This window comes from Schistocerca cancellata, chromosome 2, assembly GCF_023864275.1.
Source record: "Schistocerca cancellata isolate TAMUIC-IGC-003103 chromosome 2, iqSchCanc2.1, whole genome shotgun sequence".
NCBI classification, from domain to species: domain Eukaryota; kingdom Metazoa; phylum Arthropoda; class Insecta; order Orthoptera; family Acrididae; genus Schistocerca; species Schistocerca cancellata.
This window is the reverse complement of record NC_064627.1, coordinates 912,699,659-912,718,504: the sequence shown is the minus strand read 5'-3', so window position 1 is coordinate 912,718,504 and position 18,846 is coordinate 912,699,659. Positions and strand designations below refer to the sequence as shown.

At 39.5% G+C, this 18,846-nt stretch overlaps 1 protein-coding gene across 1 annotated transcript in view; it reads left to right on the top strand.

Annotated features, from left to right (window-relative positions):
* The window catches only part of LOC126162855 (UPF0430 protein CG31712), an 88,252-nt gene that overhangs the window by 41,747 nt on the left and 27,659 nt on the right, over positions 1-18,846 (top strand). Inside the window, exon 3 of the mRNA XM_049919630.1 lies at positions 12,828-13,053. Within this exon, the coding sequence (XP_049775587.1) occupies positions 12,828-13,053 (226 nt within the window). The remainder of the gene's footprint in view (positions 1-12,827; positions 13,054-18,846) is intronic.

Genomic DNA, 18,846 nt, shown 5'->3' with positions numbered 1-18,846 from the left:
TTTGTGGTTTGATGGACCTTCCTCCTCCTCCCAGCAGGTTCAGCATGTACATAAAAATACTTTTAGCTGCCTTGACAGTTGTGTCTAAAGCATCTATGAAACGTGCAGTAGAAGAAACTAGATATTCGTGGAACCAGGGATATTGCTGTTGCACTTCATGGGACATGGCTACATCAAGGACATCATTCCTTGAATGGTGTTGTAAGTGCTACTTCTCTGGAGAATGGAAAAGTTGTTGATGTTGAGTGCTTATCTTAGTACTGCCACACCTGCCATGGTAACACTGAAGAACATATTGAACATAAGTGTTCTAAGAATTATGATGGTTACAGTGGAGGTATGGAGTGTGATGGAGCTCTACAAATATTTCAGAAGTCGGTGCCTGTTTATAATTTTAGATATATGAAGTACCTAGGCGATGGGGACTCTAAAGCTTTCAGTAAAATTAATGAGTTCAATGTTTATGGTGATACCTTGGTAACAAAACTGGAGTGTTGTGGACATGTGCAAAAGAGGATGTGTGCTAGATTTAGGAAGCTACGAAGAGAAATGGTAGGAAAATTGCTATCTGATGAAAAATCTCTGGCTGGCTGGGGCAGATTGACAGAAACTGAAACAGACCACCTTCAGAGTTAAAATGGACTGTCTATTAGACGAACTGCACCTGTGAATGATGTTACAGCAATGAGAAAAGCTGTATGGGCCACCTACGTTAATAAGTTGTCCACAGATGGCCATCCTGTTCATGGACTTTGCCCTAAAGCAGCAGATTTTTAGTGTGGTTACCAAAAAGCAAAAGAAAGTGGTGAAATATACCGTCATAAGCATTCTCTTCCTGAGCCTGTAATGAATGAAATAAAACCAATTTTTAGAGACCTGAGAGACCCTGTTTTGCTTTGTAAATGTCTTCATGGGGGCGATCAGAATACAAATGAGAATTTCAACCATTGCATATGGGAATGATTACCCAAGAATGTTTTTGTAGGACTAAATACATTAAAAGTTGGTGTACTAGATGCAGTGATATGTTTCAGTGATGGAGTGATAGGAAGGTTGGAAGCCCTGAGAAATTTAGGCATAAAATGTGGCTCTAATATAGAAGACCAATTGCTTGTGTGTGACAGACAACGGGTGCAATAAGCTGAAAGATTCACTCATCAAGTTACCAAAGAAGCAAGAAGTGCTAAAAGGAATGCCAAGAGGAAGCTTGAAGATGAAGAAATGCTGCAGCATGAAGAATATGGCACAGGAATATTCTGAGGCACAGTTTAATTCCTGCAAGTTGTATTTTTCAGAATTCAGGTACAAATATTTCCTAAAGTTTATAAAGCACTGCTCTGATTTTTTTTCTGTAACTTGCAATAATCCATACTTATGTAGTAGACCTAAGCTTTATTGCATAATCAACTAAATTATAGAAAAAAATAACATTTTTATAAGGAAAAAATTATAAAAATTAAATTGTAAGATGTGATATTTTTTATCCTTGTAATATACATAATAGGTGGAATTAAATAGTTCTAGTACCTCAGCCATCATGTCATGCATATCTGGTAAAAATTTGGTCTCCTTTAAATGTACAACATTGGATTAAATGGTACCTCAATTTGAGGAAGCATTTTGGGAAAAAAATGCATCAATTTCTTTATAATTTTTTAATAACCCTAAGGTAGGTTCAAAAATATTCAAAATACTTCTAATTTATTTAGAAAGTGTGCTGCATTTCCTGATACCAACAAAAAAAAAATCTGTAAAACATGTAGCCTACATTATAAACAGTGCCTGAAAGAAATAGGTGTTGATTTTTACATAATATTGAGCTGGAGAAGTATCCTGTATCCTTAAGGTCCTTCCCCTTCCTCTTCTCCTTCTTCTCTTGTAGGTAGGGATGTCCCTGGTCTTCACACTAAAGTACTCCATGTTTGGTAGCAAAAGTGTCAAGCCAGAAGCTAAATATCTATGCCCTTCTTGGTATGGCTAGCACCTACAGTGTTTTATGTCACTTCACTCCTCTGTAAGAGAGGAGACTTCTCCATAGGGAGTGGGGACTGCTGTTCCAACAATTTTACTCATTTCCCACCTCACTCTACAGTGTGCAAATCCATTGATGTTGCTGTTCCCAGGAACAAGGATCATGGTTGCTGCATATGCTGAGACATGCTTGTTTGCAACTAACATCTACTGTGGCAACTTACAACAGCATCTACACAGTGTGTGGAGTTACCAGTTAATTCTCTGACTTGAAATTTGTATGCAGGAACAACTGCCCTAAGCGTCTGAAATTCACAAGCTCCTCCCATTACTGTTTCTCGTGTAACCTAAATGCTGCCATCTACACTTGCTTTATGTCTCTTGTTTCCAGACTTGGAGTGCTCTAGCTGGCTTCCAACAGCCTCAAGCTTAACAATGGATAACTCAATAAGTCATCAATACATGAACGAACACACATACACACACACACACACACACACACACACACACACACACACACACACACACACACACACACACACCTGTTCTTCATTCAATTTTCACTCAATTTGTTTTTCGCGTACTGTGCTCTTCAGCAATGGTACATCTGATGTTTTTATTAATCTTTGAATTTATCTTCATCCTCTAGGTAATGTAAGTGAAGCAAAATGCATTTGAGTTAAAATACAAGGCAGCAAATAGTAATAAGTTAAAACAACTACAGTCTTAGCTCAGGCACTGGCAATGTCCAATCCATTCTGCTATGCAGGCATTAGATCTTTCCAGTTGCATGAGGCACTGTGGAAAGGTGTGTCACCGTAGTTCAAAGTCAGTTTAGTGCTCCACTCCTCTCTGTATCCAGCTATAATCACTTCTGAAAGTGGGACCCAATGACCGTCCTTCAATTTTATTCATCTCTGCACTCGGAATGTGACTTGTGCCTTGAAGTCTGGAATGGATTTTAAAAATCTGTGTGCAAAATTGAATCACTGACTGCTGGATTGTGAGCTGTGAAGCAGGTGTCGTGTAGAGGCAGACAGTTTGGCTCTCACCTTTCAGGCTGCTGCTCCTGTCCTGATTGTTGGAAGTGCAGTGCCAGCCAGCTAAAATTTTGTTACTCCCCAATTGTATAAATTTCAAGCAGAGATAGCCAAATACTTGTCTATGACTTCCGTTGAGGGCATATTGAATTTTTGTGGGACATGTTGATTAATACTATGATAGACAAGTATATTCCCCCGGGACAACCTCAGGGTTAGAGCAACGATTTCATTTTGCGTGACACTTTGTACTGCTTAACTACTGTAATATATTGTTTTACCATTGACTTTAAACTTAATGTTGGAACAAAGTTGCTGAGAAGTTAGGGCTTGTTATGGAGTTGCTTGTTCAGCATCTCCGTAAAGCTCTCGCGCTGACTAAATGTCCCCATGACGAATCGCGCTGCTTTTCGCTGGATCATGTCTATCTCTTCTATTAATCCAACCTGGTAAGGGTCCCATACTGATGAGCAATACTCAAGAATCGGACGAACAAGCGTTTTGTAAGCTACTTCTTTCGTCGATGAGTCACATTTTCTTAGAATTCTTCCTATGAATCTCAACCTGGCGCCTGCTTTTCCCACTATTTGTTTTATGTGATCATTCCACTTCAGATCGCTCCGGATAGTAACTCCTAAGTATTTTACGGTCGTTACCGCTTCCAATGATTTACCACCTATGGCATAATCGTACTGGAATGGATTTCTGCCCCTATGTATGCGCATTATATTACATTTATCTACGTTTAGGGAAAGCTGCCAGCTGTCGCACCATGCATTAATCCTCTGCAGGTCTTCCTGGAGTACGTACGAGTCTTCTGATGTTGCTACTTTCTTGTAGACAACCGTGTCATCTGCAAATAGCCTCACGGAGCTACCGATGTTGTCAACTAAGTCATTTATGTATATTGTAAACAATAAAGGTCCTATCACGCTTCCTTGCGGTACTCCCGAAATTACCTCTACATCTGCAGATTTTGAACCGTTAAGAATGACATGTTGTGTTCTTTCTTCTAGGAAATCCTGAATCCAATCACAAACCTGGTCCGATATTCCGTAAGCTCGTATTTTTTTCACTAAACGTAAGTGCGGAACCGTATCAAATGCCTTCCTGAAGTCCAGGAATACGGCATCAATCTGCTCGCCAGTGTCTACGGCACTGTGAATTTCTTGGGCAAATAGGGCGAGCTGAGTTTCACATGATCTCTGTTTGCGGAATCCATGTTGGTTATGATGAAGGAGATTTGTATTATCTAAGAACGTCATAATATGAGAACACAAAACATGTTCCATTATTCTACAACAGATTGACGTAAGCGAAATAGGCCTATAATTATTCGCATCTGATTTATGACCCTTCTTGAAAATGGGAACGACCTGCGCTTTCTTCCAGTCGCTAGGTACTTTACGTTCTTCCAGCGATCTACGATAAATTGCTGATAGAAAGGGGGCAAGTTCTTTAGCATAATCACTGTAGAATCTTAAGGGTATCTCGTCTGGTCCGGATGCTTTTCCGCTACTAAGTGATAGCAGTTGTTTTTCAATTCCGATATCGTTTATTTCAATATTTTCCATTTTGGCGTCCGTGCGACGGCTGAAGTCAGGGACCGTGTTACGATTTTCCGCAGTGAAACAGTTTCGGAACACTGAATTCAGTATTTCTGCCTTTCTTCGGTCGTCCTCTGTTTCGGTGCCATCGTGGTCAATGAGTGACTGAATAGGGGATTTAGATCCGCTTACCGATTTTACATATGACCAAAACTTTTTAGGGTTCTTGTTTAGATTGTTTGCCAATGTTTTATGTTCGAATTCGTTGAATGCTTCTCTCATTGCTCTCTTTACGCTCTTTTTCGCTTCGTTCAGCTTTTCCTTATCAGCTATGATTCGACTACTCTTAAACCTATGATGAAGCTTTCTTTGTTTCCGTAGTACCTTTCGTACATGATGTTATACCACGGTGGATCTTTCCCCTCGCTTTGGACCTTAGTCGGTACGAACTTATCTAAGGCGTACTGGACGATGTTTCTGAATTTTTTCCATTTTTGTTCCACATCCTCTTCCTCAGAAATGAACGTTTGATGGTGGTCACTCAGATATTCTGCGATTTGTGCCCTATCACTCTTGTTAAGCAAATATATTTTCCTTCCTTTCTTGGCATTTCTTATTACACTTGTAGTCATTGATGCAACCACTGACTTATGATCACTGATACCCTCTTCTACATTCACGGAGTCGAAAAGTTCCGGTCTATTTGTTGCTATGAGGTCTAAAACGTTAGCTTCACGAGTTGGTTCTCTAACTATCTGCTCGAAGTAATTCTCGGACAAGGCAGTCAGGATAATGTCACAAGAGTCTCTGTCCCTGGCTCCAGTTCTGATTGTGTGACTGTCCCATTCTATACCTGGTAGATTGAAGTCTCCCCCTATTACAATAGTATGATCACGAAACTTCTTCACGATGTTCTGCAGGTTCTCTCTGAGGCGCTCAACTACTACGGTTGCTGATGCAGGTGGTCTATAGAAGCATCCGACTATCATATCTGACCCACCTTTGATACTTAGCTTAACCCAGATTATTTCACATTTGCATTCACTAATAACTTCACTGGATATTATTGAATTCTTTACTGCTATAAATACTCCTCCACCATTGGCGTTTATCCTATCCTTGCGGTATATATTCCATTCTGTGTCTAGGATTTCGTTACTGTTCACTTCCGGTTTTAACCAACTTTCCATTCCTAATACTATATGCGCACTATTTCCTTCAATAAGAGATACTAATTCAGGAACCTTGCCCTGGATACTCCTGCAGTTTACCAATATTACGTTAACTTTTCCTGTTTTTGGTCTCTGAGGACGGACGTTCTTTATCAACGATGATAATGTCCTCTCTGGTAAGCCGTCAGGTATTTTATCATTTCGCCCAAGGGGGGGTCCCTCTAACCTAAAAAAAACCCGTGTGCACGCCACACGTACTCTGCTACCCTAGTAGCTGCTTCCGGTGTGTAGTGCACGCCTGACCTGTCTAGGGGGGGCCCTACAGTTCTCCACCCAATAACGGAGGTCGATGAATTTGCAACCATTATAGTCGCAGAGTCGTCTGAGCCTCTGGTTTAGACCCTCCACACGGCTCCAAACCAGAGGACCGCGATCGACTCTGGGCACTATGCTGCAGATATTAAGCTAAGCTTGCACTCCGCATGCGATGCTGGTTGTCTTCACCAAATCAGCCAGCCGCCGGAAGGAACCAAGGATGGCCTCAGAACCCAAGCGGCAGGCGTCATTCGTTCCGACATGTGCTACTATCTGCAGCCGGTCACACCCAGTGCATTCAATAGCTGCCGGAAGGGCCTCCTCCACATTACGGACGAGACCCCCCGGCAGGCACACCGAGTGCACACTGGCATTCTTCCCCGACCTACCCGCTATTTTCCTGAGGGGCTCCATAACCCGCCTAAAGTTGGAGCTCCCTATAACTAATAGGCCCGCCCTCTGTGACTGTCGGGACCTTGCCGGAGAATCGGCCACTGGCCCAACAGGCGAGGCATCCTGTGGTGGCTCAGAAACGATGTCATCACCACTAGGAAGCACCCCGTACCTGTTGGAAAGGGGTAAGGCAGCTGCCACGCGGCCAGATCCCACCTTCGCCTTTCGGCCAGGCACGCGCGAGCCCACCACTGTCCGCCATTCACCCTGGAGTGATGGCTGACCGGTAAGATGCTCACTGCCGGAAGACGCAGCGACATCAGGGGTTCCATGTGATTCCAAGGCCACCGAAGTAGGCATAGGTCTCACCACAGTTGCCCCAACGCCACTACGAGCCGACGCCTGCGCCTCGAGCTCGATGAGCCTAACAGACAAAGCCTCCACCTGCCCCCGAAGAGTGGCCAATTCTCCTTGCGTCCGCTCACAACAACCACAGTCCCTACACATGGCTATGTTTACCCTACCCTATACGGTGACAAATTCCCAAGATAATCTTCTGATGAGCTACTCTGATAATCAAGAAACACTCACTGAAATACGAGACGCGAAAACTACGCTAGGTTTTCCCAGAAAAACTATTTAAAAGCTAAGCGCAGCAAATAAGTACAAAAACGCTTTATACAAACAGTACTCGCTGCTGCTGGTGCTCTCGCTCTGGCTGTCACAAGACAACTGCTGATTCAAGTGACTAGTGGCTAACGGCCGCGAAACAAACAAAGACGGTTTTAGGGCGCTTTCTGTTCTAAACGATCAAGAAAACACTAAGAAATCTAACACGAAAACTATGTAAAGTTTTATCAAGAACTGTTAGTTACTATGCATAGCAGATAAACACAAATAGAATCCCTTCCTTAGTGGAAGGTCGTAAACAAAATGCAAAATAAACGCTTTATACAAACAGTACTCGCTGCTGCTGGTGCTCTCGCTCTGGCTGTCACAAGACAATGTAGGACACACAGTTGCGATTTGGTTAGAGTAATGGTTATTCAGAAAGCAAACTAATAGTGAAAGTGGTCGTATTTAGAGTGACTGTTACACAAAAGCGCATATCCATTTGACACAGTTCGATCATGCAGTCTCATCACAAAACAAAAGTCCGATATTCCACCTCATCATTTACACACCGGGCGTGCGGCTGCTCACCACTCAGAGACCAAGTCCCACGATACCACACAACGTGAAATTTTCTAAGTCGATTTACTTCCTAGTTGCCTAAAGACTGACTGTCCACTTTCACGTCTCAATCCGAACTGTCCCTCTCTGGTTGGTGTCTAGACCAGAACTGTCCCACTTAGGTGCCCCCAGCTGAACTGCCTCTCTCTGCCTGTCCTTGGCCGCGTTTTCCCGCGTGCCGTATATCCTCGCTCTATTGATTAGGGCAGTTCTCTTTCCTGAAGCCATCCATCTGATTGGCTACAGCTTATTCTACATTATGTTACATTTAAATAATCAAAGCTTGACCACTTTCACATCCTAAATAAAGTAACAATAATATCCATTACATAATAAAAGTTAAATTCATTTTCGTAAAACCAATACAATTTCCTCGTTAACTTTGAATGTCACGGGCAGTAGCCTTGCACCATTGTGCTTTCTAATAAATAAATAAATAAATAAATAAAGAACAAAAATAACTATTATGCAATAAACTTTACAACAAATGTTCTATTACCTAATGATTCAATAAGGTGTTGTGCTATCATTGTTCACTGTGTTTTGTGTGGAGGAAATGATGATCTGATGCTTAACTGAAAATACAGATAATTTTAATGTACTATATCTTTTAAACAAATAAAGTTACAATAGTACTTACAATATTTGTCATTTTAATGATGCGCTTCTATATGAAATGTCAATCGTTACGATCGACCAAGGCTTTCAGATTTTAGCCTTCAGGTCTTTGTTACAAAACTTGTTAATTTCACTTTAACAGTAAATCCTAAACTGTTATAGATATGAACAATATTCAAGTTTTGTTGGGATTACCATGAAAATTTATGAAGGATTGTAGATTAAATTTACTGTGGCTTCATTCCCTGAATTAAATAGTTTTCATAAATGTACTACGATGTAGGTTCTTGTCTGTCTCACTCGCACACTGCAGCGCTTAGGCCTCATTCAACACAATAGACGGTTTCTCCATCTTGCGGTGAATCTGTGCTCTTTGTAGCACACGGTCCTGGATGACAATGTTCGTTTCACAATTCCTGAAGGCTGACTCTTTTGGCCGTATACTTAAATGAGAGCAAAATGCTTGTTAACTCACACTATCACCTTATGCCTGACAACATTCACATTGCAAATAGGCATTTCTGTATGTGCTTCAGTTTTGTAGTATGCTCCTCCCAGTTGAATTTATTATCAAGCCGTAATGCCAAGAACTGAACACTGTCAACTTCTTTTAGCTGCTTGTTGTCATATTTGAGGTGTATACTGGCAGGAAACCTCTTAGGTTCTTAACTGCAAATAATGTGTGCTTTTTTGTGATACAGAATTGGCTAGGAACCATTTATTAATGTCCATGAAAATTTCATGAACCAATCGTTCTAAGGCTATACTTGATTTGCTATTTATTGCAATGTTTATATCATCTGCAAACAAAACAAAAATGGTGTCTGGTAATTTCACAGATGAAAGGTGGTTGATATACATAAGAAAAAGTAAAAGCTGTTGGATGGAACCTTGTGGAACACAACATGTAATTGATTCCCAGTTGGATGACACCTGATAGCTTATATTGAGTCTCTTTCCTATTGACACCCATGGTATCCAGTCAGAGACAAAGGAGTTACAGTTTTGAAGCATTTCTTGTTGCACTGTAATATTCTCCTCCTCCTCCTTCTTCTTCTCCTCCTCCTCCTTCTCCTCCTCCTCCTTCTACTTTTTCTTCTTCTTTTTCTCCTGCCCTTGTCCTGCACCTACAGTGGGTTGGTATGGTTAGTTATGGATTTGGCATGGTTAATTTAAGGGGTGGCCGGGTGTCGTCCTTGTCGCCACCCCATTACCTCCCCCACCCCTTCCCCCTGGGAGAGGTCATGTAAATACCAATTGTCTGCATGTAGTTTAATTTTTTTGAAAGTCTGCAAAAGTGTTCTAAATGTTTGCAAATTGTGTATCTGAGGTGGGACTTGGATACCAGCCCATTATTCACCTAGTCTGGTGTGAGAAACTGTGTGAAAACCACATCCAGGCTGGCAGGTGCACCAGTTCTCACTGTTAATCCACGGAGCAGATTCTGTTCCAGAGCTGGTGGATTTCCCGTCCCGGAATCAGTGCTTAAATGTGCACATCTATTTATTTAAAAGGATATTGTTTCGTATGCAGTCAGTTGCCTTTGACAGGTCACAAAATGTACCAGTAGCCAGTAATTAGTTGTTTGTACTTAATTCATTATTTTCTTGTTGTTGTGTGCATAGACACCCTTCCCAGTACCAGAACACTTTAGAAATCTGAACTGTTTCTATTAACAAGAATGACAACATTGCTAAGTTTTCAAGTGATGTCCGTCTTGAAAGTTAATTAGTACAGCACACACACACACACACACACACACACACACACACACACACACACACCTGCATGGTATCATTGTTTTGATCAACTGTATTGTCCTGGCGCTTAACGTAAGCCAGCCGGTGAGTTCTTGTGGCTCACGAACTCAACAGCTCTGATGCCCATGTGCCACATTTCTGTCCTATTGAAGGAAGGGGAGAATATGGAGGCACTTATTATACTTCATATTGTATGTTCATAAGACTTCATGTTTGGTGCTCCACAGAAAGTAATGATAGTGGTGCTACTATTCATTGTTTACTTTATTCACTGGCACCAGAGTTTTGGTAGTTGAATTTCAGTTAATATAAAATCAGTTATTTTTGTAATGTGGTGAAGGAGTGCTTATTTAAGAGACGTGTTGGTTAATTATTGTGCTATCAAAGAAGTTACTTGTATTTCACTCAAAAAAGTAACTGTAAGACAGCAGTTTACGTTACTCTCGGTCACTAAATCAACTGAAAGTAGCTTACTAGAGAGAGATGCAGTAATTTGGCAGTGACAGTTAGAAAAGGTTACATTAAAAACAGAAAGAAAAATAATTTGTTTTTCAAATTATAGAAATATAGTTTTACAAATTCAGAAAATTTTCTGAATTGAATTGTAATACTATGAAGTCAGAATATGGAGTAGGCAAGTTATGGATGATATTGAAGTTATAATGTGCTTAATGATGCTATAACTATGGAAGAATCACTTGGTGCATTAAAGAGAGCCAAAGAGAAGGCATTCAGAATAATGCAGATATTCATAAATAATCTTGGTGCCTCAAGAAATGTTTCTATAACTCATTTGTGCTTGAAGCAATTCGTCGTCCGATACTCAAATCCGTTTTAGGTCAATTGCGTTGTGTACATACATATCTGTTCATTATATTATTAGAATTGTCCCTATAAAAATACAAAGTCCCCTTAGCAGTCATTATACCATGTGATCAATCATTCATGCAGCCGCTTTTGTGGCGTGCGGCTGGGCGATGAGGCTGCCTGTTGTGCAGGATGATAGGAGGTCTGCAGTAAGCACTGTACGGTTTTTTGAGTAAGTTATATGTAACATATGAGACAAACACTTAAAAGAACTGCAAATTATTGACATTTATTAAGCAATGACATGCTGGAACTGCTGCCCTCTGTTGTTCCAGCATTTCTGACACCTGCTTAGAAAATTGCTTATTACACTCTGCAGTTCCCTCTGCGAAATGGCAACAATTTCTCGATAAATGTTAGTTTTAAGTTTCTTTTATTGCAAGCCCATCCACACTCCACCCCTGTGCCCTCTGCCGCACCCTTCTAGAGATAAAAATCGCAAGAGGTTAAATCAGAAGAACAAGGAGGCCATTTGTGGCTCTATCACGAAAAACGTCATGAATTTCCTGCAACGAGAAGAGGGCTGTATGTGCCATCACAGTCCTACTGAAAGGTCTGGAAAGCTTGTTATCTCTTTTAATCGGTCAAAAAAAGGCCGCAGAATGTTTTCCACATATCTCTTGCTGTTAATTGTTTCCTGGAAAAAATAATGGGCCTATTACCTCTCACCACAATATTGCACTGCACTCCTATGTTTTGATCCTGCAGGGGTGTCTTATGTATCACATTAGGCTTTTCATAACTCCCGTAATGGTTGTTTCGTGAATTAACATATCCACTCAGGTGGAACTCTGATTTTTCTGAGAAAAAAGTTAGGTAAGGGTCAGTTTCTCTGTCGAACCCTATTAAAAATCCATTCGCAAAACCACAAACTTTTTACAGGATCATCAAATTTATGTTATTGCACTGTAGTTATTTTATAGGGCGGTAACTTCCGTAAGTTTGTATCCATTTGAACAGAGCCATAGAAAATTCTCATTTTTTCAGGAAGACGTCAAACTGATTTTCTAGCATACCTTTCCAGAGCACACCCAGTGTTATCGAGAGTTTATTCTGAAAGTACTGCGCACGGTTGTCTGTTTCCAGTAAAGAACACTTTCCGTTTCATGAAATTTGTTTATCAATTATGAATTGTATTACAATTAGGTTCTTGAACATCATTTGAGACAATACCCTTTACAGCATGTGCTGTTTCTGCACACTCTTATTGAATTGCACATGAATACTCTGTGGCAAATAGAGTACGTGTATTTCACTTTAAACACTTTCACTCAGTACAGTGTGTTACCTGTGTAACAATTCTACACACTCAAAGACCTCACAGCAGAGGGAAAATTACTCCTCGCCAGCACTGCTGCCGGGTGGCTGCCAGTGGGGCAGAAAAGGGCTCGCCAGACAGTTGCGTTAAGGACTGATCACTATGTACTATACAGTTCAGTATTTGTATAAAACATCCACATTGTGTACCCAAGATGACATTCAAGACAATTTAGATAATAATCTGTTGTCTGCCTCAGGCGTACACCAGCACTGAGTCAACTCTTGGATGAGTCCCTATTTGTCCACATTATTCTCTCAACATCCGATCTAATGCTCCTTAAAACCTCCTGAGATATTTTCAGGCTGTTGGCCTTAAAACTCCATTGTTCCCATAAAGCTATGCTAAATAAGCTGAGTCTCTGGCAGGCCAGTAGAACACACAAACTTCTTGTGAATTCCAGCCATTATAGGACAGGTTGTCAGCCATCTAACAAGTGGAACTTAGAAAATTGAATAAATTCACATGCAAACCATTTCATTATGTAAGAAACTGTCAGTAAGGTGTGTGTGTGTGTGTGTGTGTGTGTGTGTGTGTGTGTGTGTGTCAGAACAAATATTTCATGTTATTTTTCAGAAATTTATATTTTGTAGGAGACAAAGGGAGCTAGAACAAAAGATGGTGGAGGAAGAAACTGCAAAACGAATTGAAGAGCAAGTGAAGAAGAGGGTTGAGGAGGAATTGGAAAAACGAAAAGAGGAAATTGAGGCAGAAGTACTCAGGAGAGTTGAGGAAGCTAAGAAAATAATGGAAAAGCAAATGATGGAAGAAATGGAAAGACGGCGAGAACTACAGTTGGAAGAGGAAAGGAGGAGAGAGGTAAGGTGGAGAGCATGTGCCGGAGTGGGCCGTACTGGGTGGGAAAGAAAATTTTGTGGGAGGGCATAAGGACAGATTAATGGGAACATTTGAAAGAGCTGAGTGATGCACTTGTTTGCATGTAATCTCTCTGCAGTCCCATTAATCTGCTCAGAAGTACAGTTGAAAATATTTCTTTTATTTAAACTGCTTCACTGTTCCAGTTTGTGATTGAAGAAGTGGTACGATGACAAGATTTTTCTGCTCTTGTTTCTCAGTATAATATGGACAAAGTTCCAGTGCCACAGACATGCAATTAAAAAAAAAAAAAAGAGAGAGACTGAAAAAGTATTTACACTTTTTGTGTTTTTCTTTTTGTAGTTTGCTTATATTTGGATATTTGAACTTCACTGAATTAAATATGAAATGGATTAAAAACATATAGTGTGCTTTTATTTTGAGACAACAGGCCTCATTGTATTGTCAATTTCCATTACTTGTTAAAAGCTTCAGCGTAGCAGTAATTGATCAGTTGCATGTAGAAATAGTTTGTTTTTATATGAGAATTGTTACTAATTTGGACAGAATTTAAGTTCTTATCCTTGTAAGTTCTCATCTTTTTTGTTTAACGTAAGTGAACCATTATTTTTACCTCTGTAAAAAAAATAGGTCCTCTGTATGATTTGATATCCGTTGAAAAAATCTTCTAACTTCCTTATCTTTAAACCCATTTGTAAACTATAGATTTCTTTCAATATTTTTCCCATAGTCTTGTCACTATACATGTAATTTACTGGGGAATCTAACAAACATTTTTCCGGGGGTCCAGAGACTGATTGTCAGTCCCTAAGTAAGGTTCATCATCTGTAAAAAGAAGACTGCATCATTAGTACTAAAGAATGAATTTGAGGCTGAGTTTACAGTTTGCAGAGGAAGAAGGCTTGGGCTGCGCCGCTACAAGGTATTATCTACCATTTTTTCATATTTATATGCCAATTCCTACATTTGTTTTACCAAGAGCATATGCAAGGTTGCCACTTGATACATATCTGATGAATTCATTCAGTATTTCTATTAGCTTGGTAAGTAACTAGACCAGTATGATGCAGATGAAATTATCTTTGTTGATATTTTCTGCATCTGTTAATAAAGTTAGTGTGTGGAAAGTGGCAGCCAAAAAAACATTTTTTGTGGCTTGTATAGTTATAACATCTTGTAAAATTAAACTGAATGTATAATTAATTATGTTACATATAGTTCTTAATCATGGATTATATTTGTTTCACATTGTGCTCCTCATGGAATTGCTCCAAGTTTTCAAAATTACAATAAAATTATTTACATTTTGAAACTCCATCATTCTGTTGAACATGTGTTCCATATCTGGATTGAATGAGGAGTTAGATTGTGCTTCTTGGTAAAATAATTGGAAATAAGTTCACAGCAGCTTAACATAAGTAATTAACATGCAGAGTGTAAAGTTATAAATTTTTATTTGCAGTAATTTGTATCAGTTTTCATATAAATCAGTTCTAATTCTGTAAGGAAAGAGCACATATTATCTTGTCTGCACATTTGCCAAGTCACAAAGAGGCATATAAGCTTCCAACACTGTTTTTAAATGCTTGTAGATGTGTGTGTTTGTACACATTAAGTATAGACCAATGAGGACTCAATTCCTTGGAAATTACATTTCCTGATTAATATGTTTTCTAATTGAATCATTGACAATAAGTGTTAAAAAACAATTCCAAAAAAAACATGAATTATAAAAATGAACACGATAGGCAATCAGGAAAGCACATAGAATAAGCAAGAAATAAAGTAAAAAGAATCTCAAATTGTGGATTTAAAGAGTGAGTCAGAGGCAAATTCTTGCTGTATATTAGCAAATACCCATCTGAGTAGTTATCAGAAATGGATGCTTTAATAATGAGACCCAGATTCAGTGGGTGAAAAAGTTATTGTAGTGGAAAACATGTTTTAAGATGAGTCAGCACACACCACTTACATTTGTCAGTAAGAAACTGACAGTGGCAACCAGGAAAATTAGTTGTTGTATGAATACAGAAATAACATCAGTGCTTCTACAGTTGAGATTGTGCAAAGTAAAAGAAAATCAATGGGAGGATATAGATAGTGAAATGCCATTTGACACACACTAGTGTATGAACAATGAAATGAGAAGAATGCAAAATGTGTAGTTGTACCTGTTTCGTGCATGGACGGGAAATGAACAGCTCTTCATTTGAGTTTAAGAAATGGCACAGCATCAGAAAGATTTACTTTTGAATTAATGCAGTGCTACATAATGGGAAATTCAGTTGAGAGAAATGATAAATATGAGGCAGAATTGCTGTGCAGTACTTACCTTCAAGAGGTGAAATTTTTAGTTCTGTTGAACACACACACACACACACACACACACACACACACACAGTAAAAGTGATGACATTACAATGCCTTTCAGAGCTTTTAGTACTTTTCCTACATTGTGGAGAAGGTGAAAAAGGGAAGTTGTTCACTCAGACCTCAGGATGAGAGGAACCTGCTTGTAGTGAGAACAAGGGTAAGCCAAAGGAGAAGACCACTATTCTCTCTACAGGTATGAGTGATCTGCCTTTCCTTTTTAGTCTTCCCCACTCTGTCCTCCGCCCCTCCCTGACGAAGGAACTAATAGTTCCAAAAGGTAGGATAATGTCATAATTTTTACGTTTTTATTTTTTTTATCTGTTGGAGGAAGGCAATGGCAAACCACCTCCCCTAGGACCTTGCCTAGTAAGGCGGCGTGGGTCTCCCGTGTCGCTCCCCTACGCTCTGTAAAAGAAGTATGGGTCTCATCATCATCTGCAGTTCTAAATGTTTCATGTGGTCAGCTATTCTGTCTTTTAATAATTAAAAGCTATACATATTATTTGTATGGCAATGCCCATGTACCATTTAAAATCAAAACTGTCTCAGATTTGTTTCTGTATGCAAAATAATGTATAGCCAAGATTGATGAAGAAAAATTTAAGTTTTGATGATACTAGTTTGCTGTCTCTCTTTTTTCTTGATGTATCATCCAGACTGAGCTTCTTTCATTAATGCAAGGAAAGAAAGTATTTGTTATTAAAGATACAACATTTCTTACAATGTAAAGAAATACTTAGTGTGGAGGTCCTCCTCAAGGAGTTTATCTAAAGGACTTAAGTTAATTAAACAGTGGAAAATCCAGGATGGACTGTAACAATATTAGGAAAAAGGTAATAGCTACTCACCATATAGCATAGATGCTGAATTGCAGATATGCACAACCAAAAGACTGTCAAAAAGTGAGCTTTCAGCCAATAAGGCCCTTGTTCAAAATAGCCCCCCCCCCCCCCCCCACACACACACACCCCTCACTCTCTCTCTCTCTCTCTCTCTCTCTCTCTCTCTCTCTCTCTGCTCTCTGTGTCTGTGTGTGTGTGTGTGTGTGTGTGTGTGTGTGTGTGTGTGTGTGTGTGTGTTTATTTTTGACAAAGGTCTTGTTTGCCAAAAGCTCACTTTCTGACAGTCTTTTTGTTGTGCATATCTGCAACTCAGCATCCTCGCTATATGGTGAGTAGCAACTATCCTTTTCATAACTAAGTTAACTGAAGTGTAATTTCAGAAATTGCTGTTCACCTATTGCAAAAATGTAACAGCCAAGTCCAAATACTTATAGGGTTAATGTTTGCAGCTGTTTCTTGTCAAAGCATTATTTGTTTGCTGGGTAGGTGAAGGATAAGTGGACTGAAATCTCAGAAAAACTAACTACAGGATGTCCAGCAAAGGAGTCCCTGATTTCAAAATTAAATATCACACAAACTAAGTTCATTAGATAAGTGCAACAAAAGATAAGCTTATTGTGAAAACTGTAAGTTTATTATACAGAAGCTTTGAAATAGTTCAAAAACTTGCTAACACGTTCTTCTGTATTCGGTGCAGCTCGTACAGAATCAGCATGCATATTTGAACTTGTTCTCTGCAAGCAGTCTTTGCAGTCATGTCTCAATCTTTTCAAAATTTTCACTCCTCGTGGAAAGGAGATGACACAAATGAATAATGTCATTTGCCATCACAACCTGTAGTGTTTCAATGGAAATGGATTCAGATGCCATACAGATCATTCATTAAAGCTCATCCAGCATGATGGGATGTCTTTCCACGTGCTCCACAAGGAGAGAGGTTGAGCAAGTACGGAGGCCTGTCTATCCCTACACCAGTAAATTTGCAATAATCCAACCCAGTGACTTTATTCCTGAATTAATCATCAAACAAGCGAAACACCTGTTACACGCAATGTGGTCTGGCTATATCTTGCATGAATCCTTCAGTGCTAACTGTGTGGCAACAAATTGTTCCAAAATTGCAACATAACATTCACTAGTGATCATTTCTCACGTGAAAAAAGGGCAAGAATGCCTCTGCTGTATACTGTAATCAAGCAGGAACTTCGGGAGAATACAGTGGTTTTGCTTCACACAAATGGAGATTTTGAGAACCCTAAAATCGCGAGTTTTGTTTGTTCACTACTCCATAGAGGTGAAAGCATGCTTTATCTGTGAACAAGATGCAGACAACATGAAACCCTTAATTATCAATCATTGTGAGAATCTGGTTCGCAGAGTCAGCCCTCTGTCTGACGGCTCATGCAGGTATGGTGTGGTGGTTTTGGAATTTGAATGGAAACATGTAGGCGCTGTCTCAGTATTTTCTGCTGCAATTCATTGGGTGGATTTCCTTGGATTTTCCTGAATAATTCCAGTGCCAGAAAAAAAACATGTTCAATGGAATACATCAACTTCTTCTTTTGGTACGCTAATGTCCTTTCATGTTCCAAAGGTGGGACAGAGCACTCTGAGTTGTGATGCCCTATTTATAGGCATACATATTGCAATGGCAGTGCCATCTGTTTGTAGCTTTTCAAAATATTTTGAAACTTCTGTATAAAATTTTTACAGCTTTCACAGTAAACATAACATTTGCTGCACTCGTCTTTCAATCTTAGGTTTTGAGACATTCAAGTTTGAAATAAGGCAACTCCTTCACTGAACATCATGTACAAAGGACCAAACATACTACTATTTAAGGGGAAGCAGTAATGTCTACCTTCAGTTTACACCTGATATATCATTAAGCTGTAAAAAGACTGACTGATGAGTATAAAGTTAAGATAAAATTCCAAACTAGGGAACAAACTCTTAAAGCGATGTGCCGTTCACATACATTTTGTATGTTGGTGTAGCCGAAGATGACTGCAGTTTTCTGTCTGAAGGGGGAAGGTCTTGGACGCAGTTAATTGATTTGGTTCATATTTGGCTGGTCACTTGTGCACAACTTAAAATGAAAGACTCTAAGTTATTTTGACTTAGTTCCCTCCCACCTCGCGTCTTTGGGAAAATCACCCCTAAAGTTCGTGACGCATATTCGACTAAAAAAATGACAGGGTCAATAGACTCTTTAAAATTGAGCATTTTTTACCACCTTATGTGGCCCCACAAATGTGAACAATGACGACAAGGTAGGCAATTAAATTTCTCAAAAAACTTGGATTAGTAAATAGTTAAACTTTTGATCCTGGTTCCTTTACAATGGCTCTTTCCGTCGTTCTGTTGTGTGTCCTCACTTCCCTTATAACAGTTTCAGTTATGGTACTTGTCATACAAATATTCGAAGCAAATATTCTTGCAGCGGCAAGGACATCTAACGAATGCAATCTTCGCACAACTACATCACTCCTTCTGAAAATTCACTGAAAAACAGACATTCTTTATTGGGAATTAATTTTAATACATACCACGCATACAC